General features: G+C 48.0%; 1 protein-coding gene across 1 annotated transcript in view; it reads right to left on the bottom strand.

The window, feature by feature from the left end:
• The window catches only part of MYO18B (myosin XVIIIB), a 219,907-nt gene that overhangs the window by 68,364 nt on the left and 124,832 nt on the right, over window positions 1–26,711 (bottom strand). Inside the window, 2 exon segments of the mRNA XM_021073682.1 lie at window positions 566–679; window positions 19,446–19,598. Coding sequence (XP_020929341.1) covers window positions 566–679; window positions 19,446–19,598 — 267 coding nt within the window.

Below are 26,711 nucleotides of genomic sequence, written 5' to 3'. Positions count from 1 at the left end.
GATCCCTGTTTGGGGCCGAGCACAGAACAGGCCCATAACAGATGGTGGGGTCCCTCTTAGAAGTGAGCCCAAGAGGGCCCACGAGGGTTACCCTTGTGTCCACTTAGAGGAAAGGACATGCAGTAGCCCAACAATGAGAAGATGTGCCCTCCTAGGGTGGTGAGCACACAGTAGGATGGCAACAGATGACTGGGAGCTGATTCCAGTGGCAGGCACTGTGGGCACACAATGGATAGTTGGGTTCCCACTTCAGGTGCTGAGCAAACAACAGGCTCTTACTGGAAGCAGCCCCATAGGGCTGAGTACACATTGGGTCCACAGCAGGTTCCTTGCCTACCTTTGCACAGGTGAGCACACTGCTGACCCTCACAGGTGCCTTTACACCTTTATAACCCTTGACTTTGAATAGGCGGCCTGGGCTCTCAAGTGTGTCCAGCACCCAGTAGGTCTACCACGGATGTCTGCCCCTCCAAGTACACTACAACGAGTACCCTTGTCCCTCTTCTAACACCATGCACACAGTAAGCCCACAAGGGCCAGGCCCCCAGCCCCTGGGGACAGGTACCAGGCTCTTGCTGCGGGTCATGCTCTCCAGCTCGCTGTGCATGCTCTCCAGGTCAGCTGTCAGCGCCTTCTGGGTCTTCAAGGCATCTTCACACTTGGCTTCACTCTGCTCCAGCTGGATGGGGCAGGAGCGGGAAAAGAAAAGGGGAGAGGCCTGGTGACACCACCTCCGTGAACGTCCCTCCCCTCCAGCCCAGCCTGGCCCCTCCCAGGCAGCAGTGTGCTGTCCAGGCGACCTTCACATCTCCACAGCTACTCATCAGCCCCCAACAGGGGAAGCAGAAGTGTTGGCATTGGAGGCCGCCAGCTTCCGAACCCACTCAAAAATGAATAGGCACCGCCCCAAGAGTAAGGCCAGGCTACCCCCAATTCAGTGCTGATTCAGGAGAGAGTCTCCAGCTCCGTTCAGCCAATATTTGCCAACACCCACTCAGTGCCAAGCACGAGGCATGCACGGAACAATGAAGGTGGCCCCTGCCCTCCCATGGGGAGACAGGAAGGGACAGATAATGACAGCCTCTCTGAGGAGCACAGGGAAGAGAAGGGCACAGGGACTGGGGAACACAGGGTGGGAGCCAAGAAGGCTTCCTGGAGGAGGTGCTCATAGTTCAGTGGGGACTTGCCAAGTAGATGGTTTTTAACCAGAGTCGAGAGCCCCTTTGCAATGGCATGCCAAATATTCTGTGTGCGAGCATTTTCCTAGTTCATGACTTTCACCAGATTCTCAAAGGTTAAGAACCACAGACTTAAAGTTTCTCTTCCTCACCCTTTCTTCCTCCTCCTTCCGTCCACATGCATACAGTAGGCCTTCTATTCTAACAAAGTGGAGCCCTGGAGGTACAATTATCTGTGTGGCCCCAGAAGACAGCCATTTCCCACTGGAGAAACCACATTCATGCACAAAGTCTAATTCTATTCTGAGACTGAGTTTCGCCTGGATTTCTGAACCCTAGAATCCCTGAGCAGGAAACAGCCTTAGAGAATGTAGAGATATGTATGACTGAGTCACTTTGCTGTACAGTAGAAATTGGCACAACATTGTAACTCAACTAGCCTTTAATAAAAAATTAAAAGACGAAAAATAAATAAACTGACTTAGAAATCACCGAAGGAAAACACTAGCAGTTCAGAGAGGGGCAGCACCTTGTCTGAAATCACATAGCTACAAGGAGCAAAGACACCACTTGTATCATCCAGACCAGCACGCTTTCTCAACTGCCAGGCCACTGTCCCTCCAAAATAGAAAATGATGTTGGTGCTAACAGATTGGGGGAAAAAAGAAAAGCAAGTTGGACTCCTACTGAAATGACATGCATACAGTCTGATCCCTGAGGCCACCCAGGAAAGGGGCCCCACTGATCTATGAAGGGAAACCGAGAGTCAAGGCAGAGGATGCCCCAAGGCCAACTGGCCATGGCGGGGACTCTGTGGGGAGAGGCTACCAGGGACCTCTTCCAAAGTGGGCAGAGAACGTCTTCCCAAGAATGTCCAGGAGCTCAGCCCAGATGTTAGAATAACAGTGATGACACGGGAGGCAGGGACAAGGCAGCCTGCAATTCGTACCAATATCTCCTGTCAAGCACCACAGTAAAGGCTCCTTCAATCCTCCCACCAGGTCTATGGGGTGCGCGCTGCTAAACCCCCCCAGCACAGAGGTGGGGAAACAAGGCCCCAGCCTATTCCTGCAGTTTCCTCACAGGGGCACCTCTATTTCCAGCCCCACAACACCACCAGCAGCCACAATTCAAAAGAACCCACATTTTGGGGGGAGCCATGTCCAAAGTATGTGGACGTTCTGGGACCAAGGATCGAACCCACACCACAGCAGCGACCCAAGCTACTACAGTGGCAATGCCCTGACCTGCTGCTCCACAGGAGAAATCCTAAATACCCATTTTAAAGGCTGTGAGTAAAGAGTATCTTTGCGGCTGGGCCCCTCAAGGGGCCTGGGGAGGAGGGCTTGGTGGCCCATTTCCCTCAGCACCTGGGAGGGAATAAGACACACTGAGAAAAATGATGTGGAGTGAGGGAGGTAATTGGCATCGTTAGAGCATAATCGACAGAGGAAATGAGAAGTCAGGCACAGTCTCATCTTCCCTGCAGGCGGCTCCAGAGCCTCTGGGAAGGAGTGGGGTGGGGGGGATGGAGGGCTCCCCTGCAGGCAGGCAGGACAAGGTCAGACCTTGATTCATGCATAAGTCAGAGGCCTCGCTAAGGACAGGCATGTCAACTAAGACTTAAAAGATGCAAAGGAGACAGCAAGATAGCATGCTTTCTACAACTTTCAGTGGAAAGGTGCCCTGAGGGGAGGCAAAAGCAAGTGCAAAGGTCCTGAGGCAGGAACAGGAAGACACTCAGGTGCTGCAGAACAGAACACTAGCCAGCAAGGCTGTCAAGCCATCCAGAGAAGGCCAAGAGGAGGTGATGCTGAGGAAGTGGACAGGGGCCACATCAATGAGAATTAAGAGCTGGGAGGCAAAGCTCAGGTTTGTTTTCAGTCTGCAGGAAAACCATGGCTGCTCTCTAAGGAGGAGGGGGGTGTGATCTCCCTCTGGATGCTGAGGGAGGATGGGCTTTCTCAAACGTGAAGAGCAACAGGGCAGCCAGGGAGGATGCTGTCATGGTCCTCCAGGAAGGGGGCGGTGCAGGTGCTCTGATCGGAGATGAAGGAAAAGTGAAGTGTCCCCACAGGGGGGTGTGCAAGGAACAAAAGAAATGAGCAGGCAGGAGCAGATGGGCCGGCATGGGAGATGATGTCAGATAAACTAACAGTGGAAGGGAGGCGTCATGCAGGGCCCCGCTGCTGGGTCAGGCTGCTCGGCCCAGGGCCAGGAGGCAAGAGAGAGCCATTGTAAGGAGCTCAACAGTGCAGACGCGACACGATGACAGCAGTTCCCATCTGCTGAGCCCCTCCTTCGGCTGCAGTAGGGTTTCATCAACATGATGCTGCTGGTCCTCAGAGCCGCCGGAGAAAGAAGGCTCTATTTTTTATCCCCATCTTACAGACGGTATATGATGCCTGATCCAGACACGCTCCTTCCCTTCCTCAGTATCCCTGCAGTGAGCAGGGAGAGCAATGATTTATCCCCAGGGCAGAGGAACACAGAGAAGGTGTGCAGTCAGCAGAGGTGGCTGCTGGCATCAGCCTAACCCCCCCTCCACTGGGCCAGAGATAGGATTATCTTGGCCCTGATGGTTTGGGCATGAATGGCCACACCTGCTACTATTGCCTGGGGACCATTTGCAGGGCTTTGTCTGCCTTGCTTCACAGCAGCCCCATGACTCTAGGAGAAGGTGCCACTGTTAGGACTCACTGACCAAATGGAAGTTCATGGAGGGAAGTTACTTGCTCACAGTCACAGAGAGAAGCCTGGTTGGTCCAAAGCCCCGAGCCCAAGTGATTAACAACTGAGCTCCACCGCCCCTCAGAGAAAGCTACTCTCTGGAAAGAGCAGGATGAGTTAAAAAAAAGACAGAACTTGAACTGCAGGGGAACCAGCTTAGTGGCTTGATGCTATCATGGAAGCCACTCAGGCAGTGTCAAAATGAACTGAGCCAGGCAGGGGCTACAGAATGAGAAGTAGACACATCAGAGAGAAGGGACAGAACCAGAGTTTGAATCCAAATGGTGGCATCAAGGAAACACACATCATGACCAGAGCCTTCCAGGAATGAGCAAGTCCATCCCACAGGCAAGAGGCTGGAAACCAACCCGTGCTTGCCCTGCTAAGCACCAGGCGCACCGTATGCAAGGTAAAAACATCAGGGGCACTGGGGCCAGAACCGGGGGAACTGCCTCTTTAGCCAGTCACTGAACTTGTGTGCCTCAGTCTCCTCATCTGTAGAATGGGGGTGGTCACATCACAGCACCTGTGCAGTATAAAAAGGTGAAGACACGAATATGCTTAGCACAGCATCTGGTACCAGGAAAACGCCAAAAAACCATGGTGGGCATTCCTGTTGTTTGCCCTTTCATCCCTTAACAGCCTGAGAAGTGGGGACTTTTTAACCCTGTTTTAGAGATGAAGAGAGTGGCAGAAAGGCCAAGTGAGCTGTCAAGGTCACAGGGCCAGGATAAGGCACAGCCTGGACCACAGTTTTAGGGAGGAGTTTTAGGCTCCCTGGCAGACTGGGAGTGGTTGGGGGGAGGGTGCCGACCCCAAAGACACAGGAGTTAAGAAGTCCCAAGTGGGTCTGGATGGGCAAGACCAGAGATTTCCCAGCCCGTGGCCTCTGCTGGGCAGGCTTGGGGCTGCTGCTGACAAGTCATCTTAATGCCTAGCTTTAAAGGTGTCAATTTATTACACTTTAGGGAGCGGGAAGAAATACAGGGCCATCTCGGGCTGATACTCCATTATGATCACGTGGCATAAGAATAACTCACTGCCCATTATTTCCGTATCGGAGTTGTTTGACTGACATTTTTATGAAGTCGCAAGGCAAGTCACATCAGGGCTGAGATCAGATCCCTGAGAAGCAGTATGATGTTGCTGCTGATGCTCTGAAAGTGACTTCCAGGAGGAGCTGCAGGAGAGCAGTCAGAGAACAGAGGGAATGGGATAGCCAAATGACAAGCCATCCCTCAAGAAGGGTTCTTGGGGTCTGATCTGTCAGCACGGCAGCCAGTGTGGCAATGAGGACCCCTTTCAGCTCCAAGGCACCATCCCGTCCTATGGACAAGCCCTCTGGGGTTCATGGTGGACCTCTACAGCACATGGTGGAGAGGGCTCAGGGGGAAGGGGGCGGGTAAATGGGACCTATGACCTCCATCCCCCACCAGACCAACCGTGGGGCAGGACCCACCGCAGGCTCTCAGTAACACAACTGATTCGATTTTCATCTAAGTTCATGTTTTTCCTACTCCTCCAAATCTTGTTTCTTGCAAAATCAATACAAGAATGCCCAAAGCATGTGGGTACAAAGCACCAAAACCGCCTTTCAGAGACAGAAACTTACCTCCCCCTCACACATGCCTGGTCATTCTACCACTAAGTAATTAAATCAGCTATCTGGCCCCAGAGTCTGCTGAAAGGCAAGGCATCATCTCCTCCCTGGCCTCCTGAGCTAGGAGCCCCCCTGTTAAATGGACACATACCCTTTCCCAGTCCCCCCAAACCATAGCCATGGAAGGGGACATGCTTCCCACCCTGGTGCATGAATGGTGTCTAAGTTCAGCACAGGGATATGTGGTGAGGTCCTGATTCTTGCACAGTGTGGGAAGACACTGAAGGTCCCTGAAGCCTGGAATTCTTGGGGGTACCATCCAGGATCAAAGTGCTCCATCTGCCTGGGAGCTTCCATGCCCACAGTTATGAGGACGAGCTCTTACTCACGCCTGGCACTGCTCCCAACACTTTCCATCAAAGGATGGGGACGGGGGGAGTTCTAACATGGCTGCTCATCAACCAAGAGGTGGGACATTCGACATCACAGAGCACTGCATGGTGGCTAAAAGCAGACTCAGGCGCCAGGCAGAACTGGGTTCCAGTCCCATATCCTCTACCTCTGAGCCCGTGACCTTGAGCAGGTTAGTTCATCTCCCTGAGCTTCCATGTTTCCCTCATCCACAAAATGGGGGAAATAATTAATGGCCTGCATTCACTGAGAGGCACTGCTAGGTACACTTGTACTTAGGTGTATGCTGCACAAGCACAGGAGCTGCAGTGCACACAGGTTATGAGCCTGAGCTCTTACTCTGTGCCAGGCATGGCTCTCCATTAGCCCATTTAACATTGGCAACAACAGGCTGGGCTAGGGTCACTGGCTATTTGGTTGCTACCATTGAGGAAACTGAGAGGGAGAGAAGTGAAATCACTTACCTAAAGTCACCCCGGTACTAATGACAGAGCCAGCATTTGAAACCAGGGAGTCTGGGCACCAGGTTCCCACACTGAGCTGTTAACTGTGCTCCTTCTGTAACAGCAATGCCCACCATGCACGCTCGGAAGGGGAAGTCTCTCGAGAGTGATGTGACTGCATACACCTGCTCTCCTTTCTTTTGATAGCAGTACCCCATCTTCTCTGCAAAGAATGTTCATCCTCCAATGTCCATGATGAGCTGACCCTCCTCCCTCAAGCCCGGAGAAGATGCATGTGACTCAGTCTTGATAATCAGAGCACCACCTGCTGTTGGCCATAGTGGTTGGTTGTGGGACCCTAGCATGGCTGACACCAGGATTTTGGCTGGGACTCTGGGAACAAGACTGGCTCTTTCAAATGCAGACTATAAGCTTGGGAGGCCTGGGGGCCTCTTGCCACCAAGAAGGAAGAGACTGTCTAAGAATACAAGGTGACATCGAGGTTGTTAAGGCAAAAGAAACATCCTTGATGACATGGTTGGAGCACCTAGATCCAGCCAAACCTGAAGGCATAATAGCCTCAGAACTTTTCAAGATACTTTGGCCAACAACAACCCTTTTTCTGCTTGAGTAAGTTTGAACTGGGTTGCTGTTACCTAGACCCAGATACAGGATGAATGAGCAAGTTTGAAGAGCTAATACACACATGGCGTCAGCCACAAGTAAACAATCAGAACCACTGGTGAGAGTGAGTCCACCAAAAGGCGCATCAAAGTAGCTCCATCAAAAACCCTGTGATAGAATAACAGCCATGTATTGTTTATTCTGTGTATGGATCCTTCCTCCTAGGGAGACAAAGAGTCCCCCTTCTTGATTGTTCAATGGGGAGAAGGGGAGGGAATGAGATTTATCCAACACTGGTTATATTGGGCACTGTGTGGACTTGATGTTTATTATGACTATGGCTACAACAGCCCAACAAGGGAGAAATCAGCTTGGGCAGGGGAGTGACTTGCCCAAGGTCAGATTCAAGTCAATGAGACTCTAAATTCGTGCTGTTTCTGGGCCACCAACAACCCCTCTGCACACAAGTCTTTCTCTATTGCTGAGTTCATCTCAGGCATTCTCTCCCAATACCCGCCTCCTTTCATTCAGTATGAGGTCAATTGAGATTCCCAGCACATATGCATCAACTACAAACCAATGAATAGCATTTCTTTCCTAGGCGAAGCCATCTGCCTGCTTTAAATACCTGGGTAAAATGTTTGCTTTGGACTTATTAAGCTACGAGATGAGTTGGCTAGACATATGGAATGAGGCGGGGAGAGAGAAAATGCTGATATTTCAGCAGAGCAGTTAGAACCTGGATTTCTGGGTCTGAATGAACAACTCAGAGGATTTAAAAAATGACGCATCGAAAATGCCATGGCAAAGTGTTCGAAGGAATGGTGGCTTTGGTGGGCTAATCGCAACACACTCCGGCCCCTGACATCCCATCAGCACACCTGGAAGAATTAACCTTCTCTGATAAGGCTTTCCCTGAAGGGAATCTCCAACATCTCAGACCACAGACAGCCTTCGATGGTGAACAAATGTATTAAATGCACGCATATTAAAAATGTCAGGTCAGGGCCAGCAATGATCAGTCCAGCTCAGAAGTGTGATGACAGTAGCCTCTGGGAATTTCCTAAGACCATATGGCAGATACTCTCTATGTCCTTGATCTCAAACTATTCAGGCATGTACTAAACATTCCACAGTTTTCCTTTCATTGGGCAAGAGGCCCATCATTTACTGATGCATTGAAATGCTTTCTGAGGATCTCCTGTTCCCACCATCTTCCTCTTTAGAGTAATAATCATCATTATGACTAGGGGAATAATAATAACTGCTCTCTAGGGATGCTTACCAAGTTTCTGTTCATTTGCAACATGTAATGACTTTATGAAGTAGGTATTTTCATCTCCATTTTATGGATGAGGAAGTTGAGACTCAGAGAGGTCAGTTAACCCATCAAGGTCACACAGCTAACAAATGGTGCCTGAAGCCAGGACCTGAACTGATAGCTTTTTCTTGTAAGCCCTGGGGCACGTGCTTACCACCTACCGAGTAAAGCGGGTCTCCTTTTACTTGTTTTAAGTCTGTTTCTTTGAGGATTTAAGAGTCTTTTCTAATTTTGTATTATGGGATCTAAGGACCACGCAGGTCCTACCTGACTGAACAGACTACAAGAATTTCCTTCCTGACTCTCCTCTGGTGACAATGGGTTTGTAACTCAGATATGCTCTCCAAAGAGAGAAAGAAAAACAAGTGGAAAAAGAGGGTATATACTCCCCTCTGCCCCTGTCTTGTTCATGCCCCCCTCTTTTACTATATTCCAGCTCCCCAGAGCTCCCCTAAATAGCAGAGCATCTGAGGGTCTCTATGTCTGTCTTCCCTCTTGATAACAGGCTCTTGGAGGGTCCCTGAGCCTTGCTCACCTCTGGAACCCCACAAGTGGGGACGCCACATGCATGCACTGGGGGAAGGCGGCTGAGAAGTCAGCGCAGCGCATTGCTGAGGTCTGGGCAGCCAGGCTGCCTCGTCTTCAGGCTGAGCTGCCCATGCAGCTCACCCAGGCCTCTAATGCCCCCTTGGGAAGCACGCCCCCCCCCCAACCCTGCTGCCTGCCTACCCCTGCCCCCGGCTCCTTCTGAGCACAGGTCTCTGACCAGATGCCAGTCCGCGCCACAGGAAGGAGAAGTGGCTGTGTGGGCAGGACCCTCCCTGCACAGAGGGGTGACCTGAGTATGGAGAGTGACCACAGTCATGTTCACCAAACCCCGGGTCCCCCAACAGGTCCCTTTCTTCAAAGCTGGAAGGACGTCAGTCCTGGACACATGAAGGAAGCCCGGTCAAGTCCAGCCTGGGGGACAGCAGGGCAGAGAAGTTCCTTCCAGTGAGACTCCCCCTTTATGAAAGCAGCTCCTTTGCAAAGAAGAAAATGCACACATGCTTGAAACACCAGGACAGTTTAAATCCCCCTCTTTTCACAAAAGAAAGCTCCGAAACCCCGACTTGAGGCACTGCTTACCAAGGGGCTGGACAGCTTCCAGGGACACACCCTACAGAAATGCACATGCTTGTGCCTTCCCCAGATAACCTAACACCGGAGAATGTTCATAGCAGCTCTATTCCCAACAACCAAACTCTCAATAACTCACAGGTCCATCAGTAGCAAAATGGCTAAATTATGATCCAGCCTCATGGGCAGCAAGGAGAATGAACTGCCCACGACATATAATAGTGTCAGCAAATCCTGGACGCATCAATGGAACCAAAAAAGCAAGACACAAGGCGAGAGCAGGCAGAGGGTCCGATTTTAGCAAAGAAGCACCTTGAGTGGATGAATCATCCAGGAAAGGCTCCTAAACTGGCATCTGGTTCATCAGCCTCTCCCCTAAATCTTGGGAACCTCTTGAGAACAGGTTGTACAGAAAGGCCAGAGGACCCTTTTATCTTCCCCATAATCATTCAGGGCTTGAGAGGCTGGCTCTAGGGTGACCAGTTCAATGCTGTTTGCCCAGGGCTTCTGGGATTTTAAAATCAGAAGCTTCGTGTCCAGAGAACACCTTCGGACCCACACAAATTCAGAAGCCTCTGAGATGAAAAACACATGCTTCAAATTCCAGTGCACCCGAATGGAGGAACCTTCTCCATGCAACTGGCCTGAACGCTCTAAAAATGCCAGTGTTGTAAAATACAAAGGCAGACTGAGGCTCTGTGCATCTGGAAACTGAATGCAGGCTCTTACCCACCCAGGGTGGAACCCTGAACCGGGGGCCAAATTGCTATAAAGAGCGTTAGTAAAACAACAGGCAAAATTTGAATAGTCAGCAGGTAAGATTGGAGGTCGGTAAACTTTTCCTTCAAGGACAAGCTAGAAAGGATTTTAGGCTGTGTGAGCCAAGGGACAAAACTGAAGGATACAGGCAGGTACTTATCACTTATCTAAGTTTAAATGTAGCCATTGAACAATGAAAACCATTCTTAGCTCTGAGGATGTTAAAAAAAAAAAAAAAAAAAAAAGAATAAGGAGAAACAGGCAGTGCCAGCTGGATTTGGCCTGTCAGCTACTGTTCACTGACCCCTGCATTAGAAAACAGTATTTTATCAATGTTACAAGTTCTGATTTTGATTAGGGTAAGGGGGGCACCCTGTCAGCCACTTGTTTTCAAATCAATTGGTGACTGTAATTTAGAGAGAAAATGATAAAGCAAACGTGGCAAAATGTAAAACATTTAGAAACCTAGTGAAGGATATAAAGAAATCCTTTGAACTCTTCTTGTAATGTTTTAGTAAATTTGAAATTCTTTCAAAATACATAAGTAATAAGTTCCCACAAACTGTGATCCCAGATGCTGAGTGGCCTCCTGCACAAAATGGACATCACACTGGCTGCTTCCTGTGAGACACCCCTGCTCAGTCCCAGAGCCCTGGCTGTTTGCAGACCTGCTCCTCCCCTCCGGCCCCAACGAGAAAAGGCCCCTGTGCTTGTGGAACACACTACATTCAAATGGGTGGAAGGGAGAAAATTAGAGGTGACATCTAAGTCCTTGGCCCAGTGCCTAGCACGGTGTAAACAATGGATGCCTACCATCAACATCACTGTCCTGATGGTTGTTATCATCCAGTGGCTTGTTGGGCTGCTTGGGGGCCTGGTGCGCCATAGCAACATGGCGCCTGGTCTTTTGGGGAGATGCATCGGTGGTGCTCCTGGTCTGCAATGAAAGCAGCCTTTCCCAGGAGTTCCCTTCATGGCTCAGCAGTTAACAAATCCAACTAGTATCCATGAGAATGCGGGTTCGATCCCTGAGCTCGCTCAGTGGGTTAAGGATCCGGCGTTCCCATGAGCTGTGGTGTAGGTTGCAGAGGCAGCTCAGATCCTGCATTGCTGTGGTTGTGGTGGTAGGCCGATTAGACCCTGGCCTGGGAACGTCACATGCTACAAGTGCGGCCCTAAAAAGCAAAAAATAAAATAAAGTAAAATTTTTAAAAAGCAGCCTTTCCCCACTCCATTCACTACAGCCTTGGAAGTGTCAATATTTGTGGGGTGACCAGGCCCCTGATAACCATGTTTTAAACCAATTATTATTTGGTTTTTATCTCCTCTGACAGGAGGTTATGTTAATATTGAATCAATTCACTCCAACATAATCTCTTTTTTTCCTAAAAAAAAAAAAATCTTCAAATAAAACATCCAGGCTGCCTGTGCCATGGTTTCTGGCTGGAGAGAAGCTCCCAAAGCTCCCTTACACAGAAGGCTCCCAGCCGGATCATCTCCCCAGAGCTTATTTGTTACTTTCAGCGTCTCTTGGAAGCATGGGTGCTACCTGGTGACAAACGTTCTGGTTAAGGGCACTGGGGATCTCCCATACACTAGCGGGGGCACTGGGAGTTCACCGTGTGGAAGATACACTGGGCCTAACAGGCCACCTGAGGGACACCAAAGTTGAGCCAGAATCCCAGAGTGGAAGGGGATATGGGGGCCCATGGGGCTTCCAGAAGGGTTGGGATGCTCAGAGTTGACAGCAGTAGGTCCATGGGTGGTTTGTGGTAGAGGATATTATATACCCCAGGGCTCAAGTCCCACCTCAGTCTCTTACCATCTTCTTATACCTTTGGACAGGTCTTGCAATGTATTCACTCATTCCAGTCCCTGCCTTTAAGGTATTAGAAGGGAAATGACAGAGATAAGCCAGCAAAGAGGTCGCTGGGACAGAATAATATGGATGTCCTAGGGGTAAGTCCAGGAGATGGTGAGAGAAGAGCAGCGTGCCTCCCCTGGCCTCTGGAAGCCAGAGACGGCTCCCAGAGACAAGGCCCAAACCCAAGTTCAGGGCATCACTGAATGTCCTTCAGGCAAAAGGCTTCAGAGGGGGAGAAGCAAGTGTCTAGCAGAAGGCATGGCTTAGGCAAAGGTGCAGAGGTGGGAACGGGGGTGGGGGACCCTAAGACATTGAGTGGCTGATCAGAAGTGACAGGAGGGTAGGAGCTGGACTGCATCCTTAGAGGTCAAGTTGAGGGATGTGGACTGTAGTCTGAGGGCAATGGAATTTTTTCTTTTTTTTTTTTTTTGTCTTTTTAGGGGCACACCTACAGCACATGGAGGTTCCCAGGCTAGGGATCAAATTAGAGCTGTAGCCACTGGCCTGCACCACAGCCACAGCAATGCAGGATCTGAGCCACATCCGTGACCTACACCATGGCTCGTGGCAACACCAGGTTCCTTAACCCACTGAAGGAGGCCAGGGATTGAACCTCATGAATACTAGTCGGGTTCCTTACCGTTGAGCCATGGTGGGAACTCCAGCACTGACTTGAATGCAAAGAACCAAGACAGTAACTTATATTTAAAACTTATTTCTCCCAAGATCAGGGTGCAGAATGACTGCTTGGACAAGACCGGAGGCCAGCTGACTTGAGAGAATTCCAAATGAGAGACACAGGTGGTGTGTTGTAAGGTGGTGGCAGCGGGGAAGGGGGGGGTGCTGCTGGGTTCACTAGCTCTTTAGGGGGCACAGTGGCTGAGAGTGGTGACAGCTTTGTTCTCAGCAGGAAGGGGGATACAGCCCCCGGCACGAATTAAGTAAACAACTAAAGAGCTCAGTGCAGCCTCTTCTCCATTTAACAAAAAGCAAATAACATATTTCCTTTTGGGAGGAGACAAAGGTCAAAGGCATGAATCAAATTAAAAAAAAAAAAAAAAAAAGGCAACCACTGCCCCGGAGCAGACATCATCTTCCACTTTCTCCTCAGAGCCAGGTGCCAGCATCTGCTGCTCACAGATGTTATTTATGCACAGCGATTATCTCAATTATATATCTTGGTTGTTGGAATTGCTTCTGTCTCCAGATTAGTTTGTTTCCAGTGGAAACATTCCATGGGAATTAATTAGTAATTGCTCCTGAAGAACAGGTGTCATTAGACCCACCCCACACACGGCCTCATCTACCTGTTCCATGAAGTCCTGTAAAATCATGTGCCCAGAATCCAAAGTCTTCTACTGGCTGACTCCAGGGTGTGGGACACAGGGAACCAGTGAGGAGCTCGATATTTTAAAATCTTTGCCTTACAGTTTTCAATTTAGAGAATTCCTCTGAATCCAGGCTCTAGGGTTCTTTACAATGGCCCAGTAACTGGGATCATCATGCCCATTTCTTAGGTAAGAAAAAGGAGTCTCTGAAAGGGAGGGTGACCTGCTCAGAATCATACAACTAATGAAGGAGCAGAGGCAGGATTTGAACCCCCGAGGTATGCATCTTGCCTCCATGCGCCTTCTATGTTTCATCACAGGGTCTTACGCCTGAGCCAGGTTTCCCAATGGAGGGAAACTGGGCATAAAAAGCCAGAGTTCTCTTAGGATTCTAGGAGGTGGGGCCATGGGCAGAGGGGATACCTGTCTACTTGGGAAGAAGCCAGGGGCTTTTGAAGATCCTCTAAGGGAACCCTCCTGCCTCCAGTTGAGCCTGGCACCCCACTGCATTCCTGCCATTTTTTTACAAGCACTTCTGACCAGGCCCTCCTTGGCTCTGTAGCTCTCTATGGCTCCCTAGCCCCTTTGAGACAAAGCCCAAACTCCACAGCCAGGCTCATGAGACCATGCAGGAGCTCACTCCAGCTTCAGTGATGACACCACCCTGTCTGCTCTTTCCCCAGAGCCTTTACCCCAGCAGCACTGTGCCAGCAGGATACGCTCCCTGCCTCCACGGCTCTGTCCTGGATGCTCCACAGTTTCCTCCTGGGACATCCACGTGCATCTCACCCACCCAGCCAGCTGCTTCCATCTTTAGAGACAGCGGAAGCCCCAGCTCCTCCCCACAGCTACGTCCAGGGCATCCTCTTTAGCGCCACCCTGGCACTCCCCCAGTAATGCTCACACCACCTGCTGGCAACAGTCTGCTCCTGGGTCTGCCTCTCGATGGGACTGGGAGCCCCCTGAAGAAGGGCTCCTCCTTATCCCTGCGGCCTGGCCTCGATCTGCACAGAGTGGAGGCTGTACCAGTACTTGCTGAACGCGCACAGCTCACTAACAGGTGCTTGAAACGCATTCCCTCCTCTTGGCCCTCAGTGAGATAACCTTGCTCCAGGTTACCGGCGCTATAGTCAGTCAACTGTAAAGGCTGCAGAGGGTATTTCTCAAGCTGCAGCTGGCTTGACCTCATCGGCCCCCACAAGTGCCTGGGACATCAAGCAATGACGGTGCCTCACTTTAGGAAACGGGCCCATGCAGGCCCTGACACAGGTTAAAGGTCACAAAGTTAGCAAGTACTAGATCCAGTTCTCTTGACTCAATGTTTATTTAATTTTAGGGAGCTCCCACTGTGGCACAGTAGATGAAGAATCCCAGTGCAGGGGGCTGGGGGCCAGTGCAGAGATGCAGGTTCAACCCCTGGCCCAGCAAAGTGGGTTAAAGGAGCCAGCCTTACCACAGCTGTGATGTAGGTCACAGCTGTGGCTCGGATTCAATCCCTGGCCTGGGAACTTCGATGCGCCAGTATGTCTGTCTGTCTGTCTGTCTGTCTGTCTGTGTGTGTGTGTGTGTGTGTGTGTGTGTGTGTGTGTGTGTGTGTGTAAGTAAACTGGCTGAACTAGGCTCTTGCAAAATGGACATACACCACCAAACCTGAAAGCAAGTTTTGAGGAATAAATGAGGTCCTTGATTCCCAAACAGTGATCCTAAGACCAGCATTAGAATCCCCTAATGTGACTGTTAAAAAATGTATATCCTGGGCCTCAATCTTAATGGGGAAAAAAAAAAAGGAGGTGGGGGATCCAGAAATCTATTATTTTTTTAAATGGTGCTTAAGTTATCTGATGTGCAGCCAAGTTTGGGGACCCCAAAAAGGAAAAGCCTGATACACAGTAAGCAGGTACTTGAAAAATGTTACCATCATGGATACAGAACTGTCCTGATGAAGTGGGAGATTTAACTAAGACACATAACCCCCCTTTGTCTGAAAAAGCAGCTGGGTGACTTTTCAGTTCTGCTGGCCTCATAGCATCCTTCTTGTAATTATGTAGCAACTACATGCCCTATGTCCAAGTCAACAGCCCTGCTAACAGTGCTCCAAGCCTTGCTCCTGTATCCTTGCTTGCTCTGTTTCTTAGGCAGGAATGCTGTCTGCTCTGGGAAGGGGTGGTCCGGGGCTGCTTACATGGGAAAAACAAGATCCCGTATGGTATAAAAGTTGCTGAGAACAAAGACCTGGTGCTCAGACTCTGGAGGTGACTCCTCTGAGCCCCCACAGGTGCAGAAAAAACCTTGCTTTTCCACATCTCCCAGTGCCATTTGTCTCCTTCCACTGCCACAGTTTCTGCAGTTGCTGCAACACCAACACTGGCAGCATTAAGACATACACTGCTATGTGCCCTTGAGTAAACCACTCGACCTCTCAGAGCCTGTTTCCTTATTAGTAAAATGGGTCAAAAATAGAAGTAGCCACCTCCTTAGAGTTCTCATGAGGATTAGCTAAATAATGCACTTCTGTTGCCACCTCGACCACCCACACATCCTGTCAGCTTCAAACCAGTCCCTGGCAACCTCCTCTGGCCATTGCCATAGCCACTTAACCCAGGAAACCCTTCCTCCATCCTCGAAGGGTCCACCAGCCTCCTAACAGATCCACTCAACCCTCCTCTATCCATCCCTCACCTTAGAGGAGTGAGCCTCTAAAATATGAACCAGATTATATCACGTTCTGCTCAAAATCTCCCCATGGCTTCTCACCAACCCTGGAATAAAAATCCAAACCTTCCAGGCCCCACATGTCTGGTCTCTGTCTGCTTCTCCTTCTCCTCAATCAGCTAAGCCAAACGAGACCCTTGGCAATTCCCTATTCCCTTTACTATTTATAATAACCCATCTTATTTCCTTTATTAACTGAATTAAGAGGCGAGATGTTTCTATTTATTTGTATCATTGTTTGCTCATCCTCTTTTCCATCGGTCTTCCCTATGTTTCATGAGGGAGAGGACCATGCCTATCCCACTCACCATCACATGCTTAATCTAGCACATGTCCTGACACTGAGTAGGTGCTGCATAAATACTGAACGAATGAAACAGCTCACAGCAAACCCAACATTGAAGACGCAGCCAGCAGTGAAGTTAGCTCTCTCCTCCTTCCCTCTCCCATCTACTCTCCCTGCCTCTGTCCCTGGAGCCCTCAGGTAAAGGACAAATGCCCTGCATGGGAGAGGAGAGACAGCAATGCCCAAAGTCATCACCGCTTTATTTGATTAGCTCTGACTCTGGCATCCGGACACGTGTGCTGAGAGGCGAAGCAAGTGTACCCTGACCTCTGGTCCACGCAATCCCATCCTTATAACGATTTCCATGACAACAGCAACAGAAAGCCAAGGCTGTGAATTCCCTTTGATAGGAGCCGGATGCAGGGACGGGGAAGAAGGACTTGCAGAAGAATGAAGCTCTTTGATTCAGCTCAAGGCGCCTTCATTAAATACCACTATTTTCCAAGAACACACATTTTAACCCTGCAGAGGGAGAGTTCTCATGAATACTAAAAAAAAAAAAAAGAAAGAAAAAAGGAGAAGAAACAAAACTACTGAGGTTCCTTTTCAAGCACGTTCACTTATGGGGAGCGGGAGGGCTTGGACAGCATCAGGGATATTGTGACGGGAGACAGGCAGGGCACGTGGCCCCGCCAAGGGGGCTGCATGAACCCAAGATGCCCAAGTGATAGCCTAATGCTGGGCTGTCCTGCCTGCCTGACGGAAGGGGCTCAGGATCCTCCACCCACCCGCTTGATTAGACAAAAAGGAAGATGCAGGGTGGGACCAAAAGAGCCCCCAGATTCTGCTCTTAGAATCGCAAGCACTGGATCTGAATTCCAGTCCTGCCACCTATCTGCTGTGTTACCTCGGGCGTGCTGCTTCCCATCTCTGGACAGAACTGTCCCATCTGTAAAATGGGCATGATACCAGCTGCCCTCCCACAGGGGTACCGTGAGGACTGAGGGAGGGGACACATTCAAACACAGGTGATTCTGATTTATTGACATGGCCTTGAAGGGGCCATGAGTAATTAGCTGTTCTGGTCTCCCCAGGACTGAGGGCTTGCCCCCACATGGGACTTTCAGTGCTAAACCAGGACAGTCCAGGACGAGCAGGGAGGGTCGGTCACCCTGCTAAGAATCACAGAGCTGTCAGAAGAAAAGGGTCCTTTAGTGTCTTCTGGTTTAACAGCACTGCGTCTCTGGGGGTGTTCTTTCCAAACCCCCACAAACCTGGTCTAACCATGAAAAAAATCATCAGAAAAACCCAGCTTGGGGGAATCTCTTACAGGACGCCTGGCCAGTACTCCTCAAAGCTGTCAAGGTCATGAAAAACACGGTGAGACTAAGAAACTCCCAGACCAGAGGAAACTGGGCAGGTGTGACAACTAAGGGCAGTGTGGGGTCCTGGGTTGGATCCTGGAACAGGAAATGGACATGAATGGAGAAAATGGTGAAATCCAAGGCACAGCAGTGACAAGGCAGATCCTCAACGTGCTGCGCCATCAGGGAATCCCTCTGGGTTTTGTTGTTTTGTTTTGTAAGATTTCTGCTTTAGCGAATAATCTCTACCTAAATCTTTCTACAGATGGGAAACTGATGACAGAGAGAGGAAGCAACACAGGTTCTGGATCCAGTTTCCAACACCTACAGCCAGACTCTGCTGCCTCCTGCTGTGTTTCCTGGGGGAGCATCATGAGCCTCTCTAGAAGGAAGAGAGAAGAGCATTGAATCTGGAGTCAGGAAACACGGTTCCAGGCCCAGCTCTGCCTTTAACTGGCTGTGTGACAGTGGGTAAATCTCACACGTTCTCTGTTCTTTGGTTTCCGCATTTGTCAAACTGGGTCCACGGGTTTCAGCAGGAAGGCATTTCTTCAGTATCTCTAACGTCCAATGCACTGGATGGGCACCATCAGAGATGAATAAAACCTGGTCCTCAAAAAGCATGTTGTTGTTTTTGGGAGTCAGTCCAAAAAGTAGAGATTATCCGTCAGAGTTTCTGGGGATATTAGAAGCCCCTAGCCAGGAGGCAAGGCTGAGGTCACTGGAGAGAGGCCAGGAAGGAGGAAGAAGGGACGGCAGTGCTCTGAGAAGGTAAGGCCACGAAAGCAGCAGCGGACACCTTGACCCCCACACCTGGGTTCCGCACGACTGGTTTACTCGAGGGGGCATGGGACTTGCACAGTAACACTAAACACACGGGCACGACCTCCCCAAGGGGTCTGCGACCACCACTCCACAGATCTGACCCAATCACACCTTGCTAGGCCTCCTTGCTGTCCTTACCTGGCACAGCCCTCACCTGTCACATCCCCCAAGGACCTCAGCTCCCTCCTGACCTCACCTCCTACCTGCCTCCAGTTCTTCTCTCAGCAACCAGAGATGATGGGGCCTGAATCCTGACTCTGTCCCTGTCTAGCTGTTGTGACTCTGGGGGGGTCGCCTCCCCTCTCTGCCGCCCTGTCCCCTCGCTTGTGCATGGAGATGATGTCCCCATCTCACTCAGCTCTCTTAAGAACTCCATGCCATCACCTGTATAAAGTGCCAGGTTCATGATGGGGGTTCCAGGAGGAAGCAGCCAGTGACAGTATCACTTCGGGATCAATACCACGGGCAGTGCAGTAAGTGCAGTAGTGGCTGCTATTCTCATTGTTAGGAGCAGGACTTGCATTATGAACACTATCTGTTTCACACTTAGCCCCGGTGGTCACATGCACGCATACACAGGCACGCATGCATACTGCACTCAGCCATTCTGCCCCAGGGCCCTGATCTGCCCAAGGCCTCAAAATCCTTCTGCCTCAGCCCTAAAGAAGGGAACAGGACTCCTTAGTCATTGAAAACCACTCTCCCCTCATCTACCATATCCATGTGGCCCATCCAGGCCCCACCCCCCACCCAGTGTCCCCTGCCGCCTCCCATGGTCTATGAAAGTCTGAGGTCAGGGTTATGGCCATGCCCACATCTGGACAGGAGAACTATTCTCCCAGGCTGGCTGCAGTATCCTCTCCGCTGGTTCTGACACCCACCTGGCTCTGCACCTTCTCCAGCTCCTCCTTGCTGACCGACGTCTTGCTATCCTCCATGGTCCCCAGTAGGAGCTGTACATCTGACAAGAGCGCGTGAGTCCTTCTCAGGTCCCTCCGAAGACGCTTCTCCACATCAAAGTCCCGATGGCCAATCTAGAAGCCAAGGGAAGGCTCTCGTCAGCTAAGATGACAAAGCGGTGGCCAGGGTCCAGGTTCTCTGGAACCAGGCTCCCTGAGTTCAAATCCTGCCTCCACCACCCACACAAGACCCTTCTCCTCCCTGAGCCTCAGCCTCCTAACCTATAAAAAAGGAATGGCAGTGACCACACGGGCTGCTGTGAAAATCAAAGAGGCGCTTAGCCTAAAGCATAACTTACAGTAAAGGTACAACAGATCTGAGCTCCTATCATTACTATTACGACAGCCTTTAAGGACCAAAGTCATTCTGTCTCATAACTGGCACCAGAGCCATCAGTATGGGCTCTCTTCACCTTGCAAGAGCCTGCATGTCAGGTGAGGCCCTCTGCTGGTAGAAGTCAGGACAGCAACCGCCCTTGGTTGGGGGGCAGTGTCTGGGTAACACAGGAGGACGACCTTGGGGGTGATCTGGGGCTGGTTTTATGAGTGGATGAAAATTCAGTGAGCAGATAGAGGAGGTGAGGTGTGCTTCCCTGCATGTATGTTACACCTCCGTAAAGAGGGTTAAAAATAGCTGTGCTGCTTTTGAAGGTCTGAATCAGCCCTAAGCTTTTCTGTCCCTTGAGTCAGTCTCTTTTGCCAGTTTAAAGACGGGCAAGTGAGGTCATTTCTGCAGAGGGACTTTGCCCAGAGGTGGGGACACTCTCTCCCCCATACTCCAAGGAGACACCTGTCAAGTGGCTCCTGAAGGAGCCACAGCCTGGGCTTGGCACTGGGAAGGTGAACTAGATTCCCTGACAACTCCCAGTGGCTGCCCGCACAGGCTGGGACAACCCAATGGGGGGTGCACAAGCATGCGGGGCCAGAGGAAACCCTGACAAAAACAGAGCGCTGACTTCAAAAGCACCGGAGTTGGTGTCCTGGAGAGAAACTAACATAACAGCCCCTTCTCTCTTCATTTTTACTTTTATTTTCTGGCTGCAGCTACGACATATCAAAGTTCCCACACCAGGGATCGAACCCACACCACAGCAGTGACAATGCCAGATCCTTAACTGCTAGGCCACCAGGAACCTAAGCCCCCTTCTCTTCAGGAGACCAAGGGAAAAAACATGGCACCACTGGTCAGACGGGGAGTTTCAAAGAAAACGGAGGGGATCCAGTTTCTACACACCTGGATATCTGTACCTCTACACTTAGTGCAACCCCTTCCTTCCTGGGTTGTCCCAAGATATACTAAAAAGAACATGGGATTTAGAATGAGGTGGCCCAGGCTTGAAAACCTGACTTACCACTTGCTGGGGGTGGGGCTGAGGCTAGGTCAGGCCACACCTATGAACCTGAACTTCCTCGTCTACAAAGAAGGAGAAAAAAAATCCCTCTCCTCCTCATTGAGATAAGACAAAGATCAGATGTGATAATAGATTTGTATGCTGTCAAGTGCTTTACAAACATAAAAGATTATGAGTATTGTCTGATAACCTAAAATGTATTTCTCTAGACTTTGTATTACTATTATGCTACCATCAGTTTTGAAGTCTTTGAAAAATGAGTTGGTTCTTAGAATATAGTCTCTTAGTTCTCAGAAGTATTGCTTTGTTAAGTTTAAAATGCTGAGATAGATGTATATATCTCAGGACTGGGCATCATGCCAGGCCCTTTGTCACATATTACTGCATTTAATTTCTATGACAGTCTCTTTAAAATAGACATTATTATTATTATCACCTTTATGAAAGTAGTACAGCTTACACTTAGAGATGGTGTGCTACAAGTTAGACACCGTTCTACACACTTCACAGGTATGAACATGTGCCATCCTTGTTGCAAATCTATGAGGTGTGCAGTATTACAATTCCCATTTTAAAGAAGATGAAACTGAGGCTTGTAGAAGTGAAGTGGTTTGCCCAAGATCACACAGCTAGTCAGAAGTGGCAGAGTTAGGACATGAACCCAGCTTTCTTGTGCGCAAAGTGATAATTTAGTAAACTGTACAGTGACAGAGGTATGTTTCGCTCTTTAAAAAAAAAAAATGTGTTATGGAGGCACAGAGGAGCATCCCAGCTCAGGCTGAGATGGCATCAGGAAGAGGCTTAGATATGGAGGCGCTAGCTGGGTGAGGTACAGGAAGGGCACTGCTGAGAAACCACCTTGCATGTATATGTGGTTCTGGGTGATGGGCATGAGGGCAGGCCACAGATGAGAGATATTCCCTGGGGCCAGCTCATGTCCTGTGAAGTGTGTGGGGCTATTTTTTTCTTTTCACCATGCCTGTGGCATGTGGAAGTTCCCAGGCCAAGGAGCGAACCCGTGCCACAGCAGCTGACAATGCCAGATCCATAACCCACTGTGCCACAGCTGAAACTCCTGTGCAGGGCTCTTAAGGGTGTATTGTCACAGAAAAACGGAGGCATAACTGATACAACTGACATGAGAGGGTAAGCAATCGGCCCAGGATCACACAGCTCCGAAACTGTTGTCCAGGGATTAGAACCCAGGTGGCTCAGGGTGAGAATTCAAGCCTCTAACCACTGCAGCACAGTGTCTGGTGCAATCAGCCTGGCTTATTAACTCTAGAGCCCAGGTTCTTTGCCATGACCTTTCTCATTATTGCATCTGCTCTTGCTCTGCACACATCCTGAAGTGCCTTTATTTTTTTATTTTTATTTTTTATTTTATTTAATTTTAGGGTCGTACTCTTGGCATATGGAGGTTACCAGGCTAGGGGTCCAATCAGAGCTACAGCTGCCAGCCTACACCACAGCCACAGCAACACTGGATCCTTAACCTACTGAGCGAGGCCAGGGATCAAACCTGCATCCTCATGGATGCTAGTCAGATTCATTTCTGCTGAGCCACAATGGGAACTCCCTAAAGTGCCTTTAATTCCTCCTATGGGGCAGGTCAGCATCAGGGACCTTCAGGACGGCACCATCCTCAGTGCCAGAAAGATTACGGAAAAACGCTGGCACCATCTCCTTTCCAGAGGGATCACTGCAAACAAAATTCACAACAAAACCTCAGACCAAGTCATCCTCTCCTTCATAATAAATTGCTACAGGAGAGGAGGGAGGGGAAAAACCCAAAAACTCATTAGGTTAATGGGAAATAAATGTCATTCTGCACGTTTACATTTTGTAACACAAAGATTCAAATTTAGATAAAGCTGGTGAATAATTAACCAATAAATCTAAATGATGTTTAGTGTTGTTGTGGGAAACTCTATTCAAACCTCGACCGTTTCACCATTTATCATAAAGGTAAACTGTTAGGGGCAGTTGTCAAGGTCTGTCATCAAATAACTCTCCAAGCACTTTTAACATATGATCTAAAAAATATTATTAGGGAAAACTGAGCCACTTTACAGATGGGGAAATCAAGGCTTGGAGAGAGAATGCATGTTGCTGATGTTGTACTGCAAACATGAATGTCAGATTTGGATTGCTTGATAACATTACGAAAAAAGATGGTCCACAAAAGGATAATTCTAGTTAATGGAACTTAATCACTTTTAAGCCCCATGGTAGTAGATTTAAAAAAAAAAATACAGGTTTTTAAATAACATACAGATCTCACTTCAAATCCACCTAGGCCAGTAACAAGCTACATGATCTTTGACAACGTCTTTACCTTTTGAGCCTTGCTTCTTTCATTTATATGAAGGAACTAAGAGGACCTATCCCACAGACTTGCTGTAAATGTTAAAGTATGTTATAAACAATTAATTGTGCTTATGTACTTAGTTAAAAATTTATGGGTAAATACCAAAAGAATAAAATATGGTTTATAGCTTTACACCCAGTAATATAACAAAAAGGGATCAGAGAAAGAAAACATTATCCATCTATCCCAAAGCAGGAAAGGGATAAAGGAAGAAGCAAAGAAAAGGGGAAATATTTGCAGCAACATGAATGCAACTAGAGATTCTCATACTAAGTGAAGTAAGTCAGAGAGAGAAAGACAAATAACATATGATATCACTTATATGTGGACTCTAAAATATGACACAAACAAACGTATCTATGAAAAGAAACAGACTCACAGACATAGAGTACAGACTTGTAGTGCCAAGGGGGAGGGGGTTGGGAGGGATGGATAGTGGGAGGCTGAGGTTAGCAGATGTAAGCCATAAATACATGGAGGGGATAGTCAACAAGATTCAATTGCAGAGCACAGAGAATTATATTCAATGTCCAATAATAAGCCATGATGGGAAAGAATATTTTTTAAAAAGTGCATCTATATGTATAACTGAATAACTCTGCTATACAGCAGAAATAACACAGCATTGTAAATCAACAATACTTCAATGAATAGAGAAGGGGCAATAAACCACCAAAATTAAACACATGAAAAAGAAGTAATTTCAAACACATCAGTAATTTTATAAAGGTAAATGAATTAAGTTCTCCAATGAAAAGGTAGAGACCAAAACATTGCATTAAAACGTACCCAGGGGAGTTTCCGTCATGGATCAGCAGTTAACGAACCAGACTAGCATCCATGACGATATGGGTTCGATCTCTGGCCTCACTCAGTGGGTTAAGGTTCCAGCGCTGCGTGAGCTGTGGTGCAGGTCTCAGATACAGCTCAGATCTGGCGTTGCTGTGGCATAGGCCGGTGGCCACAGCTCCAATTGGACCCCTAGCCTGGGAACCTCCATGTGCCACAGTGTGGCCCTAAAAAGATGAAAAAATAAAAAAATAAAATGTATCCAGCTGTTTAAGGGACAAGGACACACACACACACACACACGAAAAGGTAAAAAAGAAGTGAAAAAAAGCAGTCTTTCAGGCAAACTAACAGAAATCGAGCAAAATAAAATATGGCAAAAATAATTCATGGAGAAAAGGATAACATTCAATAATTAAAGGAATGATGTACAATGTGCCAAGGAAATAAAATAATAAATGTATATGCACCTAAAAATATAACCTCAAAATATATACAGAGAAAACTGTAACACAATTATAAGCAAAACTTGGCCAAACCATAATTATAGTGGGAATATAGGACTTTCTCAGAAACACATCAAGACAGAACCAAAGTTAGCAGGTAGTGATTTTTAAATAGTCATATTTTTAATTTTTCCTTTATAGTTTATGCTTTTATATTTGAATACAATATTTAAATCACAAAATTAACAAGTTTGATCCATTTGCCATGTAGGGAATCCTATACTTAAAAATAGCGAAAGTGATGCTTCTCCAGTCAAAAATTTATTAAATTTGACCATGAACTGAAGCAACTAAGAAATCTCAACAATTTCAAAGAAAAAAATTTTAGGCATTCTACTTACTATGTTATCTAAGATGTCATTAAATTAAAAATGAAAAGTAAAAACTCACTCCAAAAAATCCCCAATATTAGTAAACTTAAAACTCAGTTTTGGAGTTCCCGTCGTGGCTCAGTGGTTAACGAATCCGACTAGGAACCATGAGGTTGCGGTTCGATCCCTGCCCTTGCTCAGTGGGTTAAGGATCCGGCGTTGCTGTAAGCTGTGGTGTAGGTCGCAGACACGGCTCGGATCCCACGTTGCTGTGGCTCTGGCTTAGGCTGGCAGCTATGGCTCCGATTAGACCCCTAGCCTGGGAACCTCCATATGCCACGGAAGCGGACCAAGAAATGGCAAAAAGACAAAAAAAAAAAAAAAACTCAGGTTTTTTTTTGTTGTTTGTTTGTTTGTTTTGCTTTTTAGGGCTGCACCTGCAGCATATGCAGGTTCCCAGGCTAGGGGTTGAATTGGAGCTATAGCTGTTGGCCTGTGCAACAGCCACAGCAATGCAGGATCCAAGCTAGTCTGCAACCTATACCACAACTCATGGCAACACCGGATCCTTAACCCACTGAGCAAGGCCAGGGACAAACCTGCGTCTTCATGTCAGATTCGTCCATGTTAGTCAGATTTGTTAACCGCTGAGCCACAATGGGAACTCCAAAACTCAATTTCTAAATAACTTACAGGTTAAAGAAGAAAAACACAAAGAACAATGATGAACTTAATATGTAAGGATAATACATGCTAAGGAAACCAGCAATTCAAGGTAAATGTATTATCTTAAATGTACTTTAAAAACTCATTTTCATGAGTTCCATCGTGGCACAGTGGTTAACGAATCTGACTAAGAACCATGAGGTTGCGGGTTCGATCCCTGCCCTTGCTCAGTGGGTTAACGATCCGTTGTGGCTGTGGTATGGGTCGCAGACGCGGCTCGGATCCCACGTTGCTGTGGCTCTGGCGTAGGCCGGTGGCTACAGCTCCGATTCGACCCCTAGCCTGAGAATCTCCATATGCCATGGGAGCGGCCCAAGAAATAGCAAAAAGACAAAATAAATAAATAAATAAATAAAGTTGGAAAGGAAGAGGCAAAACTACTCTTATTTTCAAATGGTAGAAGTGACTATGCAGAAAATCCAAAGGAATTTACAGGTGAAATATGAAAATAATAAGTTCAGTAAGTTTGCTGGATACACAAGCAACATATAACAATCAGCAATATTCCCATGTACCACTATAACTAACTGAAGTATAGAATACAGAAAAATATTCTACTCATAGTAACCACAGAAACTACAAGATTCCTAGAAATCTAATGGAAAGGCTTAAGATTTATATGAAAAAACAGATAAATAAATAGTATTTATTACTATAAAATAAAAATATTTATGAAAGAAAATACATATGAAATACATTAAGAATATTTTATATGTCTATGAAAATATTTATGAATATTTATGAAAATATAATTGTAATAAATATTTTGTTATTGTGAAATAATTTTTTTTTGGTCTTTTTGGCTTTTCTAGGGCCACACCCACGGCATATGGAGGTTCCCAGGCTAGGGGTCTAATCAGAGCTGTAGCTGCCAAGCCTACACCACAGCCACAGCAACGCGGGATCCGAGCCGCGTCTGCAACCTACACCACAGCTCACGGCAACGCCGGATCCCTAACCCACTGAGCAAGGCCAGGGATTGAACCCTCAACCTCATGGTTCTTAGATTCTCTAACCACTGAGCCATGACAGGAACTCCATGAAATATTAATTTATAATAAAATATATTTATGAAAGATAAAGCATGTCATGAATGCAATAGTTTCTTATTTTAAAAAATGTCACTTGTTCCC

The sequence above is a fragment of the Sus scrofa genome, chromosome 14 (assembly GCF_000003025.6).
Source record: "Sus scrofa isolate TJ Tabasco breed Duroc chromosome 14, Sscrofa11.1, whole genome shotgun sequence".
NCBI lineage: Eukaryota > Metazoa > Chordata > Mammalia > Artiodactyla > Suidae > Sus > Sus scrofa.
Note: the sequence above shows the minus strand (reverse complement) of the source record. Positions and strands in the feature narration are given on the sequence as shown.